The sequence below is a fragment of the Nansenia antarctica genome (genome assembly GCF_963989245.1).
Source record: "Nansenia antarctica genome assembly, chromosome: 13".
NCBI classification, from domain to species: domain Eukaryota; kingdom Metazoa; phylum Chordata; class Actinopteri; order Argentiniformes; family Microstomatidae; genus Nansenia; species Nansenia antarctica.
In genome coordinates this window covers 22,147,789-22,167,233 of record NC_137683.1, presented here as the reverse complement: position 1 = coordinate 22,167,233, position 19,445 = coordinate 22,147,789, and the positions used below count along the sequence as shown (strand labels likewise).

The following is a 19,445-nucleotide window of genomic DNA, read 5'->3' as shown; positions in this document are numbered from 1 at the left end:
GACAGAGACAGAGACAGAGACAGAGACAGAGAGAGACGGTCACCACCTCAGTCACCCCACACCAGTCCCCCATGGTAACAGTCTTAGGCTAGGTGTTATTTCATTCAGTGTCCATCCTGCTCTTGCATTCAGTTTTATGGGAGTTTAACTTTGGTCCTGTAGGCCTATATTGAGCAACAAAAAACGAATTGCAAGCTCGCATTTTTAGGTTCAAACAAGGTTGTATGTTCCCTGTGCTAGCTTACTTATTTACTTCAACTGCGGTTTCTGGATGACTGACTCCAGAAGAAACCGTTACACTTCAGTGATGCTCTCATGTTCATTTTAACATGTTGGTCTTTTTCTCAGGCTGGCTTGTTTAGGGATGTCATTAAGTAATGGATTCAAACATAAATCATCTAAAATGGAAGAAGTGTGGAGAAAAGGGTGGAAGACAACATTGATCGGTCCTTCAGTTGTGTTTCATAATGTATCGATGTATTCACTAGAAACTCTGGAGGGCAGAAAGAAAGAAAGACAAGAATACACACAAAAAGACACCGAATCCACTGTTTTCCACACTGAGTCCACAATCCAAATGTGAACACACACCACCATGAACACATTCCTACAGCATTTCACACAAAGAGGCACTTTTCAGTGACCTTTCAGGGTGTCGAGGTGGGGGACAAGGTGAAGCTAGCTACCACCATGTTGCCGTCACCTTCAAACCTCCGGGGCTAACTAACTAAGCTAGGGGGCTAACGTTGGGATTGACCCTCTTCTCTCTCTCTCTGTCTCTCTAGCAAATACCAGGTGGTGGTGGAGGAAGAGCGCCCCCGCAGGGCCCGGAGGGCGGCGGAGATCCTGCGCTGCTACCCTGTCCCCATCCACTTCCAGAACGCCACGCTGCTCAACTCCCAGTACTACTTCACCGCCGAGCTGCCCATGGCGGACATCAAGACGCCCATCCCCTTCTCCATCGGGGACAACCGCACCTACAACGGCTACTGGAACGCCCCCCTGCTGCAGCACAAGAGCTACAGCGTCTACTACCAGGCTGTCAGCACCGCCAACGGGGTACGTGGACCTGTCTGATGTGGGGAGGGGGTGATGGGGGGGGGGGGTCGCTTGTTGAAGTATGTTATTATTGCTTCGGTCAAAAGCAAAAGTCAAACGAGAGACTGCTTGCGTGTGTGTGTGTGTGTGTGTGCGTGTGTGCGTGTGCGTGCGTGTGCGTGTGCGTGTGCGTGTGCGTGTGTGTGTGTGTGTGTGTGCTCCTTTAATCTTTATTTCTAACAAAGGTAAAGTGTTATTGCTTCAGTCAAAAGCGAAAGTCAAACGAGAGACTGCTTGCGTGTTTGTGTGTGGGTGTGTGTGTGTGTGTGCCCCTTAAATCTTTATTTCTAACAAAGGTAAAGTGTTCTGTTAAGGGGAGGAGGTAGAGCCGCCGTCTAATGATCGCAAGGTTGGCAGATCGGTGGTTCGAGCTCCGGCTGGCCACATGTCAAAGTGTCACTGTGTCACAAGACACTGAACCCCAAATTGCTCCCAGTGAGCGGGCCGGCGCCTCGCTTGGTAGCTTGCCGCCATTGGTGTGTGAATGTGTGTGTGAATGGGTGAATGAGAGGCCGTTGTAAAGCGCTTTGGATAAAGGCGCTATATAAGTCAGTCCATTTCCCATTTAAGAGCATGTAGTGATAAACAGATGTTAGGCTTTTATAACGGTGGGCCGACGGTTTCACAAAAGCCTGGTTTTAAGGTTTCCCTGGTGGGTCGTTTGGACACACTTTCCTATTCAACTGTCACGTTCACAAGTGAGTCCAAACCTTTGACTGGTACTGTATACATGAATCAACATTCCAATTTTTTATACACTTATTCAATGTCAAGCGCCTGAGTTAGCGATAGAGAGCTACTTTTACCGTCCGAGCATTGAAAACCCGTTTCCAGCCCCGTGTAGCACCACAAACCCCATGGTAGCGCCACAGATCAGCCAGAGAGCACAGACTGCACACCGGCCCTGCTCCCAGGGACAATAGTAGCTACAGCGGAGGCCACATTCACAAACGCATTATTAACACTTTGGCTTAATTGGAAATTAGAAATATCTCCCATCTCTCCTAACCCCTTTTCAAATGCAAATTGGCCTTAATGAAAAACCCATCCGTTTGCAGCTGAACGCCTGTTCAGCTCAGGCCATTAGATAACTCAGCAGGCCTAATTGGGGAGAGAGAGCCTAGCCGGGGGTGTTGGAGGAGGAGGAGGGGGGGGGGGGGGGAGGAGGGGTTATAAGGGTCGGTGTGGAGGGTGAGATTAGGGCTCTTCTCTTCTCCTCGCCTGGTCTCTCGCCTCGTCTCGGGGCTGCGGTCTCGTAGCTCACCTTCTGGCACTCGGAGCCACACAGGGACCCCTAATGGACCCTGGGAGAGAGGGACGGGGGTTTCGGTGCCGTGACTCCTACTGCTAATAGGGTGCTGGGGGGGGCAAGAGGAAGCTGTGTGTGCGGGTGCTTGTGTGTGCGTGTGTGCATGTGTGTGTGTGCGTCTGTGTGCGTGCGTGTGCGTGTGCGTGTGTGCGTGTGCGTGTGCGTGTGCGTGTGTGTGTGTGTGTGTGTGTGCTTCTTTAGTCTTCATTTCTAACAATGGTAAAGTGTTCTGTTAAGAGCATGTAGTGATACACAGTATGTCATAGAATGCAATGTCTTAGAGGTGGGGCGCACACACACACACACACTCACACACACACACACACACACACACACACACACAAAGACACACACACACACACAAACACCCCCACACACACCCCCACACACACACACAAACACCCACACACACACACACCAGTACCATTGGGATGTTGTCAGTCATCTCCACCTTAATCACATCTTCATCACAGCTGTTTGAATTATGCAGCAGACCAGCGTTTAATTTGTCACCCTCTCAATAATGCACCTAGTCACACAGGTGCATTCTGCTGTAATAAAGCTGCAGGGGCTTAAGCTGAATCCCAAGTCACTTCCCGCCTCCCTGAATATTCATACCACTGGTTTTTTTCCTTTTTTTTTTCCCTTCACACATTTGTAAGAAGAGAAACGGCAAAGCCTTCCTTCCTCCCACCTCCCTCTTTCTCTCTCTCTCTCTCTCTCTCTCTCTCTCTCTCTCTCTCTCGCCTTGTTGTGCAAACAGCTTTTTTTATTCCTTTCTTCCGTGGCGGTGATAAAGGGACAGTGTGAACGCCTGTCTGTCCAAAGGGACGGAGCGGATCTCCTCTCACTGCACACCTCCTTTCGGAATAGCTGTGTGTGTGTGTGTGTGTGTGTGTGTGTGTGTGTGTGTGTGTGTGTGTGTGTGCCTCCAGTCTTATCCCACTCTGTCCACACGCCAGCCCCCCATAACAGCCATCACAGGGCTTAGCAGGCCTAACATGGTGTTAGAAATATCAACGCGATACACGTGTGTGTGTGTGTGTGTGTGTGTGTGTGTGTGTGTGTGTGTGTGCGTGTGTGCGTGTGCGTGTGCGTATGTGCGTGCCTAACAGCTGGCTGGTAAATGCCAGTGAAGCCGCGCTGATCCCACAGGCTCATCCTCTCCTGTCTGCTCAGTTTTGCGCCAATGTGTGTGTGTGTGTGTGTGTGTGTGTGTGTGTGTGTGTGTGTGTGTGTGTGTGTGTGTGTGCATGCCTGCGTGAGGCTGACTGAGAGACAGCAGCCCCAACACAGCCATGACAGCTAATATGTTCCCATTTGTTGTGACTCAGAACTAATGTATTTCTCCCTCTTTCTCTCTGTCTTTCTCTCTTTCTCTTTCCCTCTTTTTTTTTTCTCCCTTCTTTTGCAGGAGACCAAAATCGATTGTGTGCGAGTGGCCACTAAAGGTATGACTGGTCCCTCCGCCTCCCAGTAATCTACCCCGCTGATTGAAATGTGTTTCCCACAACCGGAACGTTGCTCAGGATTGTTTTCTTGGCACGGCAACAACAAAGCGATGCTGAACGCAGCTCTACTGAACACAGCTCTCCTGAACGCAGCTCTCCTGAACACAGCTATCCTGAACGCAGCTCACCTGATCAGCTACTCATTCCCTTCACTCACTAATACTGGCCCCCCTTGTTTACTCTTACTCTCTATAGGACGATGTAGACCGTGCTTGTGGTTTGTGTTGACAAAACAGAAGCGTATCCTCCAATTCTCGCTAAAAGTTCTGACATGGGGGGTATTCCATCAACGTTGCTAAAGGAAAATCCAGGTATTGTGATTGACTTATCAAAATAAGCCTGGATTTTCCTTTATCTGCGTTCATGGAATACCCCCCCTGGTTTGATAAAGACTCAACCCTAACCCACACGAAAACAACAACAACAACAACAACAACAACAACAACAACAGTAGCTCATATAGGAAGTATGCAACTATTCTATTCCCTCATAACGATTCTACTCCAAAGACCTGGGCCATAACGTGCCCATCTGGCCCTGTCCCCACCTGCCCATCTATTTTTATTTATTTTTATGATTAATAGTTTTTCTTATTTTCAATAAACAAACAATGAACAGACATCAATCACAAGTAACAGTTGACATTGGACAATAAATTAAAAAGACAGAAAATAGACACAACAATCTACAGCATTATCTAACAGTCATACTTATAGCAGTTTACTTTTTTCTTATTGCTATTGCTATATTGCTTTTTATAAATAAAGGTTAAATAAAAAAATAGTTGGCTGGAGTTGCCATTATTTCTCAATATATGAGTGATACCTGACACCTGCCCATCTAGTTGACATAGACGCGTTTGGCCCCGTAGACGGTCTGGCCTGAGCGACCCTCCCCAGGACTGCTCTCTCCATTCCTCTGTCCCTCCATCCCTCCGTCCCTCCATCCCTCCGTCCCTCCATCCCTACGTCCCTCCATCCCTCCGTCCCTCCATCCCTCCATCCCTCCATCGCTCCGTCCCTCCGTCCCTCCGTCTCTCCATCCCTCCATCTCTCCATCCCTCCATCTCTCCATCCCTCCATCTCTCCACCCCTCCATCTCTCCATCCCTCCGTCTCTCCACCCCTCCATCTCTCCACCCCTCCATCTCTCCACCCCTCCATCTCTCCATCCCTCCATCTCTCCATCCCTCCATCCCTCCATCCCTCCGTCCCTCCGTCCCTCCATCCCTCCATCCCTCCATCCCTCCATCCCTCCGTCCCTCCATCTTTCCATCTCTCCATCCCTCCATCTCTCCATCCCTCCATCCCTCCATCTCTCCATCCCTCCATCCCTCCGCCCCTCCATCCCTCCGTCCCTCCGCCCCTCACACCCGTGGCGGGAGACATTCCCGTCCAGAGCAGAGGTAGTTTTGCCAGGCCGGGGGGGCCTCCGGTAAGCATGCCAAACGCAACTGTGCACAGATGGTTAGATAATCGATCGTCCCGTCCTCCGTGCCATCATCTCTATGGCGGTGCCAGGGCCTGTGCCAGGGCGAGTCGGCGACTGCTAATGAGAGCTTTCCCGCTGTATAGCTCTTCTGAAGGGAGCCCTTTTTCGCCTCGGGTCGCTTAACGCCTTTTCAATCCCTTCCTCTCTCCTCCCAAAACCGTAGATTAGGAAAGGCTTGTTTTTCGGCTCGCTCCCTGATTTGCTGTATCATTTTTATGGCGTTTAATCTTGTTTTAGTGCACCTCGGCGTCGGTTGGTATAAGTGTAGCGTCTGCTAATAGGTTTGGCGGCGAACTCTCAGGGAACCCGCCAATCATACCGGTGGCAGCCAATCAGATCCCCCGAGGTTTTTTTTGTTTTTTGTAGGAGAACAAACTAGCGATATAACGCTCGGGGTAATGATAACAGTGAGAGAGCCATGACTGAATACAAAGTAGACACAACTCTCTCTCTCTCTTCCAGATTGTTTATATTATATCCATAATTCGAGAATTGCTCCCTCAGGTGTGTGTGAGTGTGTGTCTGTGTGTGTGTCTGTGTCTGTGTCTGTGTGTGTGTGTGTGTGTGTGTGTGTGTTTGATGACTCTGTTAGTTTTCTCCCTGCTGTTGGGGAGCACACAAACACAAACACTCATTAACCAAGCATCTGTATGACTACTAATGTATGGAATATAACCGTACTTATCCCCAATGCAAGCTTGTATGTATCGACTGGATGCTTCTCTCTGTGGAGAGAGGTGTCTCACCCCCCCCCCCCTCCCCCCCCCTTCCTCTCTGCTGCTCTTTGACTAAAGATGTTTCTCAGTTCCACTTTAAATGAATTATGATTCATAATGGCTTTAATGAAACATTCATAAACCTTTTTGAAGGCCTACTGTATATAGATCCCCTCACAAATTATTTGTAAGCAAAGTCGTACTTTATTGCCACCTTTTATGTGGCACGTCTTGCCTGGAAACGATTTTTCCTTTTTAGCATCTCTGTAGGCCTGATGAAACGTTTTTGAAGGTTTCGTTAAGTCTTTTTTTAAAAACTAAAATGTGTTTAAAGTGGGATAGATGTTTCTATAAGCTTCTGTGAGTCTCTGCCTTCAGTCTCTCTCTCTCTCTCTCTCTCTCTCTCTCTCACTCTCTCTCTCTCTCCTTTTGCATGTCTGCCTGGATCTGTTCTTTTTGCCTTAGCCGCCATAATCGTGACTCAACTCACCACTCCCTACATACGCATCGCCCCTGCGGCTGGCGACAACCAACTAACAGGTCAGACACACACCCCCCACCCAGCCTTTCTCTTTCTCACTGTGTGGTGTGTGTGTGTGTGTGTGTGTGTGTGTGTGTGTGTGTGTGTGTGTGTGTGTGTGTGTGTGTGTGTGTGCGTGCGTGCGTGCATGCGCGTGTGTGTGTGTGTGTGTGTGTACACATGTATGCGTTTGGCATGCGTTTGTGAGTGCTTGTGCATGTTTGTTTTGTCAGTGTCCAATGTGTGTGTGTGTGTGTGTGTGTGTGTGTGTGTGTGTGTGTGTGTGTGTTGGTGTGTTTGTGTGTGTGTTACTCTTTGTCGGTTATTGTTGATGTGTTTACAGACAACAGATACACGGTGGATGGGTGATGGGTGATGGTTATTGACCCCTGTTAAGGGTTAACTAGGTTACTGGCGTCGTTGATTTCAGCCATGCGGTTCGTTCGACTTTCTATATTCATATAAAGGCATAAGGTCAGCATTCCTAGGATTACAGCTGGAGTTATTAGGAACGGGTACATGGAACATCACATTGTTTAAAAAAAACATGGAATCTCCTCGTTTTTATTCAAAGACGAAGGGGAGAAGAAGGAAACGTTCAATATGCTTTTTGTGAAGCGCCATGAAACTGGAAACCCCAACCCAAGGATGCATGACACCACCGTTCTGTTCTCGCCGCTGTCGGAAAATTACATTTAAATATTTACCAGGCGGCAGACGGAGGAGAGGTGAAACATTTTCCGCATCCTGTTTGGCACCGAGAGCCAAATGATTCTCCTCAGACAGACAGTGTGGAAATACAAAATGTGACCCTGTTAAAACCTTGAACCATGGAGGTTTTTTTTTCTTTTCCCATTAGTTTTCTTATATCGTCGCCTTCAGTGGAAAAGGCTTGTGAAGTGACTGAATTGTAGAACATTTTTAGGGGGCAGCGACTACGCTGTGTCAGACGCTAGCGGTGGAAAGGGCACTTTTTGTTTTTAGAATGTCAGTTGCAAACTGCGTTACGATATGTAACACTGTCGAGCACATTTTTTCTCTCTCCTCCTTAAAGTGAAGGAGCAAAAACAACTTGTGTAGAAGTAAGTCAAAGAGGCGTTAGTCAGAGAGAGAGAGAGAGAGAGAGCTGCTGTGCCTGGGTACATATTCATGACCTTACAGGTTCTTAGGTACAGTACCAGTGTTTTATTTCCTGTGTGTGCTTGTGCATGTGTGTGTGTGCTTGTGCATGTGTGTGTGTGCTTGTGCGTGTGTGTGTGTGTGTGTGTCTGTGTGTGTGTGCTTGTGCGTGCGTGTGTGTGTGTGTGCTTGTGTGTGTCTGTGTGTGTGCTTGTGCGTCCGTGTCTGTGTGTGTGTCTGTGTGTGTGTGTGTGTGTGTGTGTGTGTGTGTGTGTGTGTGTGTGTGTGTGTGTGTGCGTGCGTGCGTGTGTGTGTGTGTTTGTGTGTGTGTTCACCAGTTGAGCAGCTGTTGGGCCACTCCCTCCCACACAGAGCCGGCGAGGCCACACAGAGCCCCTAAAGCACGGCGCTCCCACATGAAACAACCCAGAGCCCCGAAAAGCCTCTCTCCCTCTTCAAAGCCGCCGATAGCGGGCTGTTTCAACTTAAACACACTGTTTTTTCCTGCCCGCCTCTTTGGGCATTCTGCTGGCAAATGACCCCGTAAAACAGAAGCTGAAGTCAGGGAGAAAGACATTGAAGTAAACCAGTGCGGAGGGGGGAGGGGCGGCAGGGTGGGCAAAAAACCAAAAGTAAACAAGTTCAAAAAGTCAGAAACAGCTGGAGACTATTTATGCGTGTTTCAGACCAAAGCAGGAGATATCAGAGGATAAGACCAAAGCAGCAGATAGCGGAGGAGTCAAGCTGACCTTGACGGTGCTGTTCAGATACTGTAAATACGAGCGGTCTCGACTGAACTGAATGAGCACGGCTTCTAGTTTCCCCTCTCTCTCTCTCTCTCTCTCTCACTATATATATATATAAATATAATTATTTTTTTCTCTCTCAAGGGCCTTTTGTTCACTGTTTCAACGGAACAACTTGAGAGCTCTCTGCCGAGACAGCAGATAATGAAGCTTCTGGTGTGGCTTCTAGCAGTACACCAAGTAGGAGGTGTACCTAATGCGCTGATGCAGGTATTCATTGTTTTGAGTTCATTAGATAATTAGAAACCCATGAAGGTGTTCCTCCTGCGTTACTGTACGCGGCGTAGTCAGTAAGTAGCCTTGGGAACCGATGGTTCTTGAGCCTAATGGGGCATGATGTACAAGTACACCCCTTGGACATTACTCTGGTATGTCGCAGGGTCTTACCCCCAATCCAACCCTTAATGCTGAGTGCCAAGCAGGGAGACACTGGGTACCATTTTTATAGTCTTTGGTATGACTCGGCCGGGGATCGAACTCACGACCTCCCAATCTCAATCCGGACACTCTAACCGCTGCATTTATAATCCTGGACGTACTCTTCCCTGACATACAGTAAGGACGTAGCGTACAGTAGCTGACATTAGCATACTGAGAGGCAGCCTGGTGAATGATGGTGATGATGTTGATGGCTGTCCCTCATGGATGTTAACGTGTCATTCAGGTAAATGGTCCGGCAAGTCCACCTTGGTGTAGGACCTCGAGGGAGTCTCATTATGTGTCTACTCTGTCTTCTAGAGGGTGACACGTACACACACACGTACACACACACGCACACACACACGCACACGCACACACACACACACACAAACACAAGCACACACACACACAGGAAATCCGACACACATACACATACACACTCACACACGCTCACACACAGGAACACACACACAGACACACACACACACACACAGGAACACACACACAGACACACACACACACACACACAAACACACTCACCCACGCCCACACACACTCTCACACAAACACACTCACCCACGCCCACACACACTCACACACACACACACACACACACACAGCTGAATGGTCACAGCAGCGCTCTGTCCTCTCCTCTCCCAGCGCCCCCACCCCACTTCACCCAGAGTCACCTCGGAGTAAAACACAAATTCCACCTCGAAATGAGCCCCGCTTGCTGGCCCCGATACCTCACCGCGGTAACGGTTGCCGAGCGTCCATGGTGATGGATGGTGTCACTCTTTGATTGAAAAAGTGGCGCTGGCAGGAGGAATAGATTCGGGGCCGGGGCGAATTGAACGGTGTGTCCCGACTATTTTTCATCCCAAACTCATTTAGAGCAGGGAAATGGATATTTCATCTGGCCGCTGGTTGACGTTCCATCACATTATACAGTAAACAGGCCGATGGAGGCTCTCTCTCTCTCCCTCTCTCTCCCTCTCTCTCTCTCTATCTCCCTCTCTCTCTCTCTCTCTCTCCCCCCTCTCTCTCTTTCTCTCTCTGTCCTCTCTCTCTCTCTGTCCTCCCCCCTCTCTATCTCTCTCTCTCTGTCCTCTCTCTCTTTCTCTCTCTGTCCTCTCTCTCTCTGTCCTCTCCCCCCCCCCCCTCTCTCTCTCCCTATATCTCTCTCTCTCTCCCTATATATCTCTCTCTCTCTCAGTCTGTCAATCTGTCTGTTAGAGGAGAGAGAGGGCCCAGTCAGTAACAGCAGTAGTAGTGGTTACTGTAGCAGTGCGGTGCCCCCCTGCGAGGGGTCCGTTATCTCACGGGAGCAGATATGAAACGTCGGAGCCCAGGGTGTCGCCCCCCTCCTCTGACTACCTACTTCGGGGAATAAATTACTCCCATGGAGGGAGTCCTCTTCTTTCTCTTCTTCCTCTTCCTAGTTGCTCCCTCCTCGCCGTGCCTGACCCAGATTTGAATATCCAACAGCAAAACGGGGAAGAGTGGTTGTTGTGTGTCGCGAGAGACAAAAGGGTTATGGAAAGAAAAACGGAAAAAAAACCTGGTTGATGAGTTTATCTCTGTCGCTCAGGTGCAGCAGAAGCTCAGGCCAGGGCAAAGGACTGCTAGATAGAGGGACGGAGGGATAGAGGGAGAGAGAACAGTATAAACAGGTCATCCATAACCAGGAAGAAGGGCTGGAGAGGACAGGAGGAGTCCTAGAGATGGAGAACGGACTGCGTGGCTGAACTCTAGAACTGCTCTGGAACTCTAGAACTGCTCAGGAACTTCTCAGTGCCGTAACATTGTATTATGATGATCAACAAAGTAACAAGTATTATACAGTTATCAGTAGTATGAAGTATTTTTTTTGACAGTTGAAGTACTAATACCTTAAGAAATGCATGTCTCATCTGTGTCAAGCCATTCACTGTACTCTGGTCTGTAATGTGTCTGCATGTGTCAGTGGTTTGGATGAGTGTGGTGAATGGTGATGGTGGTGGTGTTGATGATGATGAGGATGATGATGATGATGAGGATGATGATGATGATGAAGAAGTCGTCCAGTCCTGACATTCTCTGTGTCTCTCCTGTTCAGGTGCAGCGACCCGTAAACCCGACGCAGTGGAGCCAGAGAAACAGACGGACCACACGGTGAAGATCGCCGGCATCATCGCCGGTATCCTGCTCTTTGTCATCATCTTCCTGGGCGTGGTGCTGGTCATGAAGAAACGGTAAGACACACTCGCTCCTGTGCCACTCTTGTTACAGTCCTCACAGAAATAGAACGAGTAGAACGGATATGCCCTTTCAAATCAACATCCCACGGTGGGTGTAACGGCGGCCATCTTGTGACGTACCATTTCGTCACCTTCTTAAAGTCATATTTTCGCAATATTATTTTACATAGAAATTGTATTTTAGAAAATAATAATTATATGATTTGTAATATAATAATATTTAATCAAATATGTTTTAAAATTAGGCAATTTTACCAGAGGTGGCCAGTATCATGAAGAGATGACTTAACATAATTAAAACATAATTTCCCCCAAAAAGTGACTTAAGCCATTATTTGAAGAAGGTGACGATTTGGCTTAGGCCGACGGCTTTATTAACAACCAACCAAATCAACTGACATTGGAATGTTCAGTCAAATGATGCTTCGTTGCTTTGGCGAGGCCTCTGAATTATTTGTAGCTTCTCTCTCTGTTCTACACACGCAATAACAACGATTACCATGGCAACTATTTAACTCCATGTCGGCCATCTTTTCGTGTCCTAGCCAAATTGATGGACCGTGTCCGTTCTACTCATTCTGTCTTTACTATGGTGCCTGTAGTCAGACACACGTACACGTCATAGACCTGCCTTCACAGTACGGTTTCAACTATTCATATTCAAACAGCAATGGTATGGTAACAATGGGTGAACTCTGGTACTTAACTCAAAGGATTCAACACAATAGGTAACTCGCTGGTACCAAATGGTGACTAGTGGAGCTTGTTATAACACATCCTAAAGACACAAAAGTAATTGCTAGTTTCTTATTTGGACATCGTTATGTCTGAGAAGCAAAGTTCCCTGCCATCTGTAATGTAAAGACACACTTGATCGACCCCTTATCCAAACATGTGTCCAGGTATTTGCAGTACAGAGCTGTAGGACAGTTTCAAACCTATTTCTGCTGGTACAAATATAACAGACGATGGTGTACATACAGTATGATTACATGAAAGCCCAGTCAAATTAATTGGCGTTGAGTGTTCCTTTCACCTTCAAAACCCCAGAATGATCAATAAGAAGCTAAATAATTGATTTGATTAACACTGATAAGCACTATTAAACTGTTTATGGCAAGGCTATATGGTGTGTAATAAAATATTCATCCGCCCTCTATGGTTCCACTCAAACAAATCCCCCTGATTTAATGACCCCAGCAGTGGGAATAGGGAGATATTTCACAGGCTTATCTGATGAAAAAAATTGCAAAGATAAGAAGGAAAAATTGATGAAAGCGCTTTATTTTTTTTTCCAAAGAGACGCCCGCGGCTGTGTTGCTACGAGCGAGTTTATGTTAGCTCAGTTCTCACTGAGCAAATACAGTACACACACACACACACACACACACACACACACACACACACACACACACGTACACACTTACATACATACACATACACATGAACACAGACACACACACACACACACGCACACATGCACACACACACACACATACACATGAACACAGACACACACATGAGCACACATGCACACACACACACACACACACATGAACACAGACACACACACACATACACACACACACACACCGGAGAGCTATACAGAGTTTAGTTTAGGTTCTCTGGTGTGTGAGCACTAAATACCAAGGAGTGACCTAGAAGCTGATCTTGGTTCAGGTTATATATGGGAGGGGTTATCAGACTTTAGATCAGTGCCTAGTGGCAATGTCACCAAGGAGAGGACACCAGTGATGTTACCACTCTGGTTGCAGTCAGGACACTTTGTCTGTAAATGTTATTCTCCCTCTGATAATAGGTTACCTTCTGTTTATGAATGAGAGGAAATTATATTGTAGAGAAAAACCTGAATCCAATGTTTTTTTTATGTATTGGGATTTTTAATCTACAATGTCTGCAAGGGTGTAATCAAAATGTTGAATTTATTTTCAAGATGATATCTTAGATTGCAGCTCAGTTGGCTATAATACGTAAGAGAAGGTAGAGTTTTAAGTTCTTGAATGATAACCACCTATTGTCCACTCACACACGCACAAACGCTCACACACACACACACACACACACACACACACACACACACACAAACACGTTTAAAACACTAATAAACCTGGTCTAACAGCTTCATTTAGCTTCCTCTTTCTTATACCTGCACTCTACCTCTCACTTTCCCTAAGGCACTTTACCCACAATCCTCCCTTGCAGCGCACATCTAGCACAGCCAATCAAAGGATCGGAATGACCCTCACTGTACTGAATGTGGGCCCTCCTCCCACGCATGACATGTTTTCCCAGCAGCCACCTAGCCCTCACGACTCACGAGTAACTGTCACTTAGGTATGCCGCCATATCTGGTTTTTTGTTCATTTCTATTTTTCCAAAAACATTAATATTTTTACTTTTTCTTTCCTTTCCATTCCATCTCCCGTCCCCTCCCCTCACCACTGCTTATATCCTACCACCACCCCTCTCGGCAGAAGAACCTATCACTCCTACACTTATTACCTGTAAGTAACCACTTTGTCAACGCGTCTTAGTGACATGCTTTCTACTACCGCCACGCCTTGGTTTCCATGCATGACCCCCTGGTGCCCCCCCCCCCCCCCCCCCCGTCCTCTCCTTTCAAACTGAGCTCAGGGCTCAGGGTGGTTGTCTGTTGTCTGACCCTCTAACACAGCGACAACAAACACTAACCCGTTGGCATGGCAACGTCCGACAGTGTATCACTTACTAATGTCTGTTTTAAATTAAAAAGAACGTCATTTCAAGTGCTACATGTGAGCATTCTCCATGAGCAGATGAAATGAAAAAAGATTTTTAAAAAAACATCTTTTGAGTTGATGTTGCGTCATTTGAATGAAGCGATGTTGTGTAGATCAGACTAAAGGGATTGAGGCTGTGATAATGCTGGAGCCAACGCTGCAGTTTGAAAGGGGATCATGATCAGTCACTTCCTATTGTTCAACCAGTTTAGATTAACCCTATTAACCCATACTACCTAGTAGTCTACTAGTCTACTAGTCTATTAACTCAGGAACCACTAGCGATAGTGACTGAGCTTTCCCCTTTGCATTGTGCCCTTTCGAGACTAGCATGGGTCGGGCCCTGTTCAGAGTGACAGGGGGCGGGCCCTGTTCAGAGTGACAGGGGGCGGGCCCTGATCAGAGTGACAGGGGGCGGGCCCTGTTCTGTGGTCTGTCTCTCGGCAACCCGATCTCCCACAATCCACCTAATCTCAGCCAATTCCCATAATCCTCAGTTTTTTGCTCCAGTTCGATCCGTTTTTCATTCCAACACACTCATCTCTTCTTTCTTTCTTTTTTTATCCCTTTTTTTTTTCTTCTTACTCTTCATCTTTTTTTTTAGATCAGTTGTTTTTGCATGGCTCTGTGAACCGCATGCGACGTCCTCACCGGCAATGCATACAGTAGTAGCAAAGAGACTGTGATGGCGGAGAGAGTCAGCTCTGAGTGAAACTGTATGTCGTGTGCTCTGTCTATGTCTTATTTAGTGAATATAGTGGCTTGTGGTTTTCACAGTGTGGTAAAACAGTATGGGTAGGCCTCTGCTGAGACTCTGGACTAGATACTCTACTCAGCACAGGCATAGGGGGAATGTGGATCCCAACGATGCCATTGCAGCAATGTATATATATATATATGTACGTATATGTATATATATATAGACATTGCTATATATATACAGTATGAATGTTCCTATTTGAATACTGTAATGTTAGAGTGAGTTTTACATGTCGTTCGTTTGCTTTGTTGAACACAAACGAGTTGTGTGTTCGTATACAATGACAGCATGACGTCTCTCCGTTGACGTGTGGAAATGGTTATTTGACTGTCAGAGACAATGGGATTGATGCAGGAATGTGTGCTGCTTCCAATGTGTGCCAGATTGTCTGTCAGCAGATCTGGAAGAGAGGAACAGGCCCCCCAGCTAAGATTTGAATAAGACTATATATCCTTGGTGGAGGGGGTGGGGGGTGATGGGGGGCGGGGGGGGGGGGGGGGGGGGAGATAAATCCCTGATATGAGAACATTTATCTATTTATATTCCTTCCTTCAGACCCCGAGCAGTCCCTAGAGCATGTTTCAGATTTATAAACGGTTTATTTGTTTTCTATCCCTGCGACTGCAAAAAAATTACCGCTTGGTTAAGCTGTGTATTTCACTGAGAAAATCCTTGTGTCTCTTTTTTCCTGGTTCTCCTTCTTTCTCTGTCTCTTTCCTCCTCCCCCCCCCCCCCCCCCCCCCCCTTTCTTTCTCCCTCTCTCCTTCGTCCCTCCCATTTAAGGAGGACTAATACGGTAAACGGTGTGAGGGATGCCGGTGTGGTGCCGTTAACGGGTGTTAAACAGCGGTGCCTCATATTGAGCCGTCACACACGCCGGTGCTCCGGTGAAATATGGAAGGCAGTCTTCTTTTGATCCAGTGTGGCATGCTAACTAAGCCAGAGAGCAGAACAGGTGGAGGCAGGGGAATGGATAGGCCACAGGGGAGAGAGGGAGAGAGAGAGGAAGGGAAAGAGGGAGGGGGGGGGGGGGGGGCGTATAGTGGGAGGGAGAGAGAGAGAGAGAGAGAGAGAGAGAGAGGGAAAGTGGGAGGCAGAGAGAGAGAGAGGGGGGAAAGAGAGAGGGAGAGAGAGAGGGAGGCAGGGAAAGAGGGAGAGGGAGGGAGAGAGAAAGGGAGGGAAGGAGGGAGAGAGAGAGTGGGAGAGAGGAAAAGAGAGATAGGGAGAAAGAGATTTCTGTTTTTCGACGGACTTATGCTGCATTCGATTAGACTCGTAATGTAAACCTGTCATGTAAATATCATTGTCTTTTCGGCCAAAGCCCTCTGTCGTTCCAGATCCAGCAGCACAGTGGTGGCTGGCGGAGGTGGTCTATAGTCTGTACGAGCTCCCTGTGCAGACAGAACCACCTCAGGGGATGAGCTATATATTATGGAGCTGCTGCTGTGGAGGATGGTGGACATAGAAAACCCGGAGGATGCGCTCATTGTAATGCATGGAACCCAATGAGCAATAGTACCAAACCCACATTCCTTCCCTCATGCATCACAATGAGCCCGTCCTCCGATCTCTCCGAAGTCCAGCAGCAGCTTCATGGTGGTATAGCTTGTCCCATGAGGTGGTTCTACTTAAATCTTGTGCAGGGAACTACTATAGACTACTATAGAACTGCCCCCCCCCCCCCACACACACACACACACACACACATATTCAGCATTTCTGAAGCAACGGTAAAAGGCAGCATAAAACAAGAGAGAGGAATAGCTGCGTGGGATGAGAGATGAGCTGAGGAGAATGCTCCCTATCTATCTCCCTGGCGTTCCTTTCTCTCTCTCTCTCTCACACACACACACACACACACACACACTCACACTCACAGACACACACACACACATGCATACATACACACACACACAGACACACACACACATGCATACACACACAGACAAACACACACACACACACACACACATACGCAAACACACACACATACACACTCGCACATTGACACACATACACACTTGCACATTGACACACACACACACACGCACACATACACACACACACACACTCGCGCACACACACGCGCCTCTCACACACACATGCACACACACACACGCACACACACACACACAAAAATGGTGAGAATCTCCATCATGTGTGTGAGGGTCCTTAGGAAGCCAGAGAGACAGGCCCATTTAACAGAGGCTTTTCAACAGAATGCAGAAGCCCAGTGCGGGAAAAGCCTTAATTAAATCCTACACAGAAAGGCTCACGCAGAACAAGAATCAAATTAATTACAACAAGGGGATGCACATTTGTCTGTCTGACAGGCTCTGTGTGCCCCAGGAGGGAGGAGGAGGAGAGAGAGGATAGAAGGAGGAGGAGGAGGAGAGAGAGGATAGAAGGAGGAGGAGGAGGAGGAGGAGGAAGAGAGAGAGGATAGAAGGAGGAGGAGGAGGAGGAGGAGAGAGAGAATAGAAGGAGGAGGAGGAGAGGATAGAAGGAGAAGAGAATGAGAGGAAAGGAAGGAGAAGGAGGTGATAAAAGAAGGACACAAGCCGACAAGGAGAGTGTGTGTGTGTGTGGTGTGTGGTGTGTGGTGTGTGTGTGTGTGTGTGTGTGCGTGTGCGTGTGCGTGTGCGTGTTCGCGTGAGTGTGTGCGTGTGTGTGTCTCAGCGTGCCCCCCCCCTCCCCGTGCGGTGCGTCCAGTCAGCCACGTAGAGATGGAGTCGGCCTTGGTGCCATAAAACTATACTATCACATAATCGTTACATGGAGAGGTACACCGTTTACAGTCCAGAGCAGTGTGACGATCGTGCACACTCACGCACACACACACACACACACACATATACACATACAGACACACGTATACACACAGTCACACACACTCACACAGGCATACACAGACGCGCACACACACACATTGACACACACACACATTGACGCACACACACACACACACACACAAACACACACATACGCGCGCACACACCCTCTCTAATGGCAAGCGTCCACCACATTGTCATTATTTAGGTATTCCGGCCGCTGTTCACACGCGCCACCCACCGGCGCTACGTGCATTAGCTTTAATAGCATCCTCCCGCCTGTCATTCGATTAGCATACATTAGCCCTAGAGTGCAGGTGAATCAGGAAGCGTGTACTAAGTGGTGTCACCAGACCTTTCCAGGGACCTATTAGAGTGCCCTGATGTGATTGCTGTGTTCTAAGTGTTCCCGAACTCCCCAGAGAGTCCATGATTATTCACTTCCACAACTCAGATAGACAGGCTGACCTCCGGTTATATACAAGGTAAGTAAGTAAAGTACAATATGTGATAGAAAAACAACCAGATGAACTCTCTCTCTCTCTCTCTCTTGATTCCTCCTAACACAGAGACGGTGTTAAAGTCTGTATAAAGTCCGTCGGGAACATTGGTTCGAACGTTGGAACATAACCCTTTTAGATCAAGTGTGTCTGGGTAGGGGTCAGGGGTCGTTTTGTCGAGGCTAAGCTTTTTTGAAGCGGCGCTGAGACGTTGAATGGTGTCACGCACACACGCACACACACAAACACACACACACACACATACGCACACACACAATGGAGTGGGAGTGTGTCTAATGAAAGGTGTGCCTGATGCTGGATATCACAGAGGGGGGGGGGGGGGGAGGTCTTATTGCTAGAATAAAGGTTGTGCCGCCGACACAGATGACCTGGAGTTTTCAATGTAAAAAAAACACGAGAAAACACAGTCTTAGTTCAGCTCTGCTCCAGGTCACAGCAGACTACATTTATTGGGTTTCCTGGCCTGAATAGCTGAATAGAACAGGCATTCTGGAGAGTGGTCCGAGTCCAGTATTGTAACAGGAACTTAAGGACTCCTGATTGACCTTGTCGCTTTTCCATTAACAGAGTGTAGGCTACAGACGAAGAGACGGCCATTCAATCTGGTGTTCCCTTTTCTCTCTCCAAACCCCCCCCCCCCCTCTCTCTCTCTCATTCTCTCTCCACCTACACCCTTTCTCTCTTCTACATAACAACCTTTAGCGTGTGCGTTTGTACCCCTATGTGTGTGTGTGTGTGTGTGTGTGTGTGTGTGTGTGAGTGTGAGTGTGTGTGTGTGTGTGTGTGTGTGTGTGTATGTTTAGTGCCAGGTGGAAGGCTCTCAATGTCATGCCTCAGATGCTGTGGGCTTTGTTGGTAGCAATGGAAAGATATATGAATAATGGTTAATCCACCAATGCTAACGTTATGAATTGCACAAGAACCTCCTTTTTCCTTTTTTATCAGTAACAGTAACAGCAAGAAACACATTGTATCATAATAGAGTCAATGAAATGATGGATCCATACATAGCGTACGTGTTTATCATCAGGTAGACATAACCGTGCTTTCTGGAATATTGTTTTTCAAGCGGCTTGAAATATGAATGCTTGCTTGTCGTAGTATAGACCGACAGCAGACAGAGCCATCTTCCTTCCTGAATGTCCGGTGAAACGTAATTAGATGTAATTCACTCGTATTTTTCATTTTATTGGACAGAATCAGTGAAGACAGACGGGAAAGTAGGAGAAGAAGGGAGAGAGGGCATGTCAGCATTACTGAACAATTGATGAGCTAAACCGTGTTCATTCTAAACCGTGTTCATTCTAAACCGTGTTCATTCTAA

At 47.6% G+C, this 19,445-nt stretch overlaps 1 protein-coding gene across 1 annotated transcript in view; it reads left to right on the top strand.

The window, feature by feature from the left end:
* The window catches only part of LOC308169755 (receptor-type tyrosine-protein phosphatase mu-like), a gene marked incomplete at both ends in the record, with an annotated part of 191,607 nt that overhangs the window by 122,443 nt on the left and 49,719 nt on the right, over positions 1 to 19,445 (top strand). Inside the window, 3 exon segments of the mRNA XM_080544493.1 lie at positions 786 to 1,059; positions 3,822 to 3,858; positions 11,088 to 11,223. Of these exon segments, the coding sequence (XP_080400619.1) occupies positions 786 to 1,059; positions 3,822 to 3,858; positions 11,088 to 11,223 (447 nt within the window).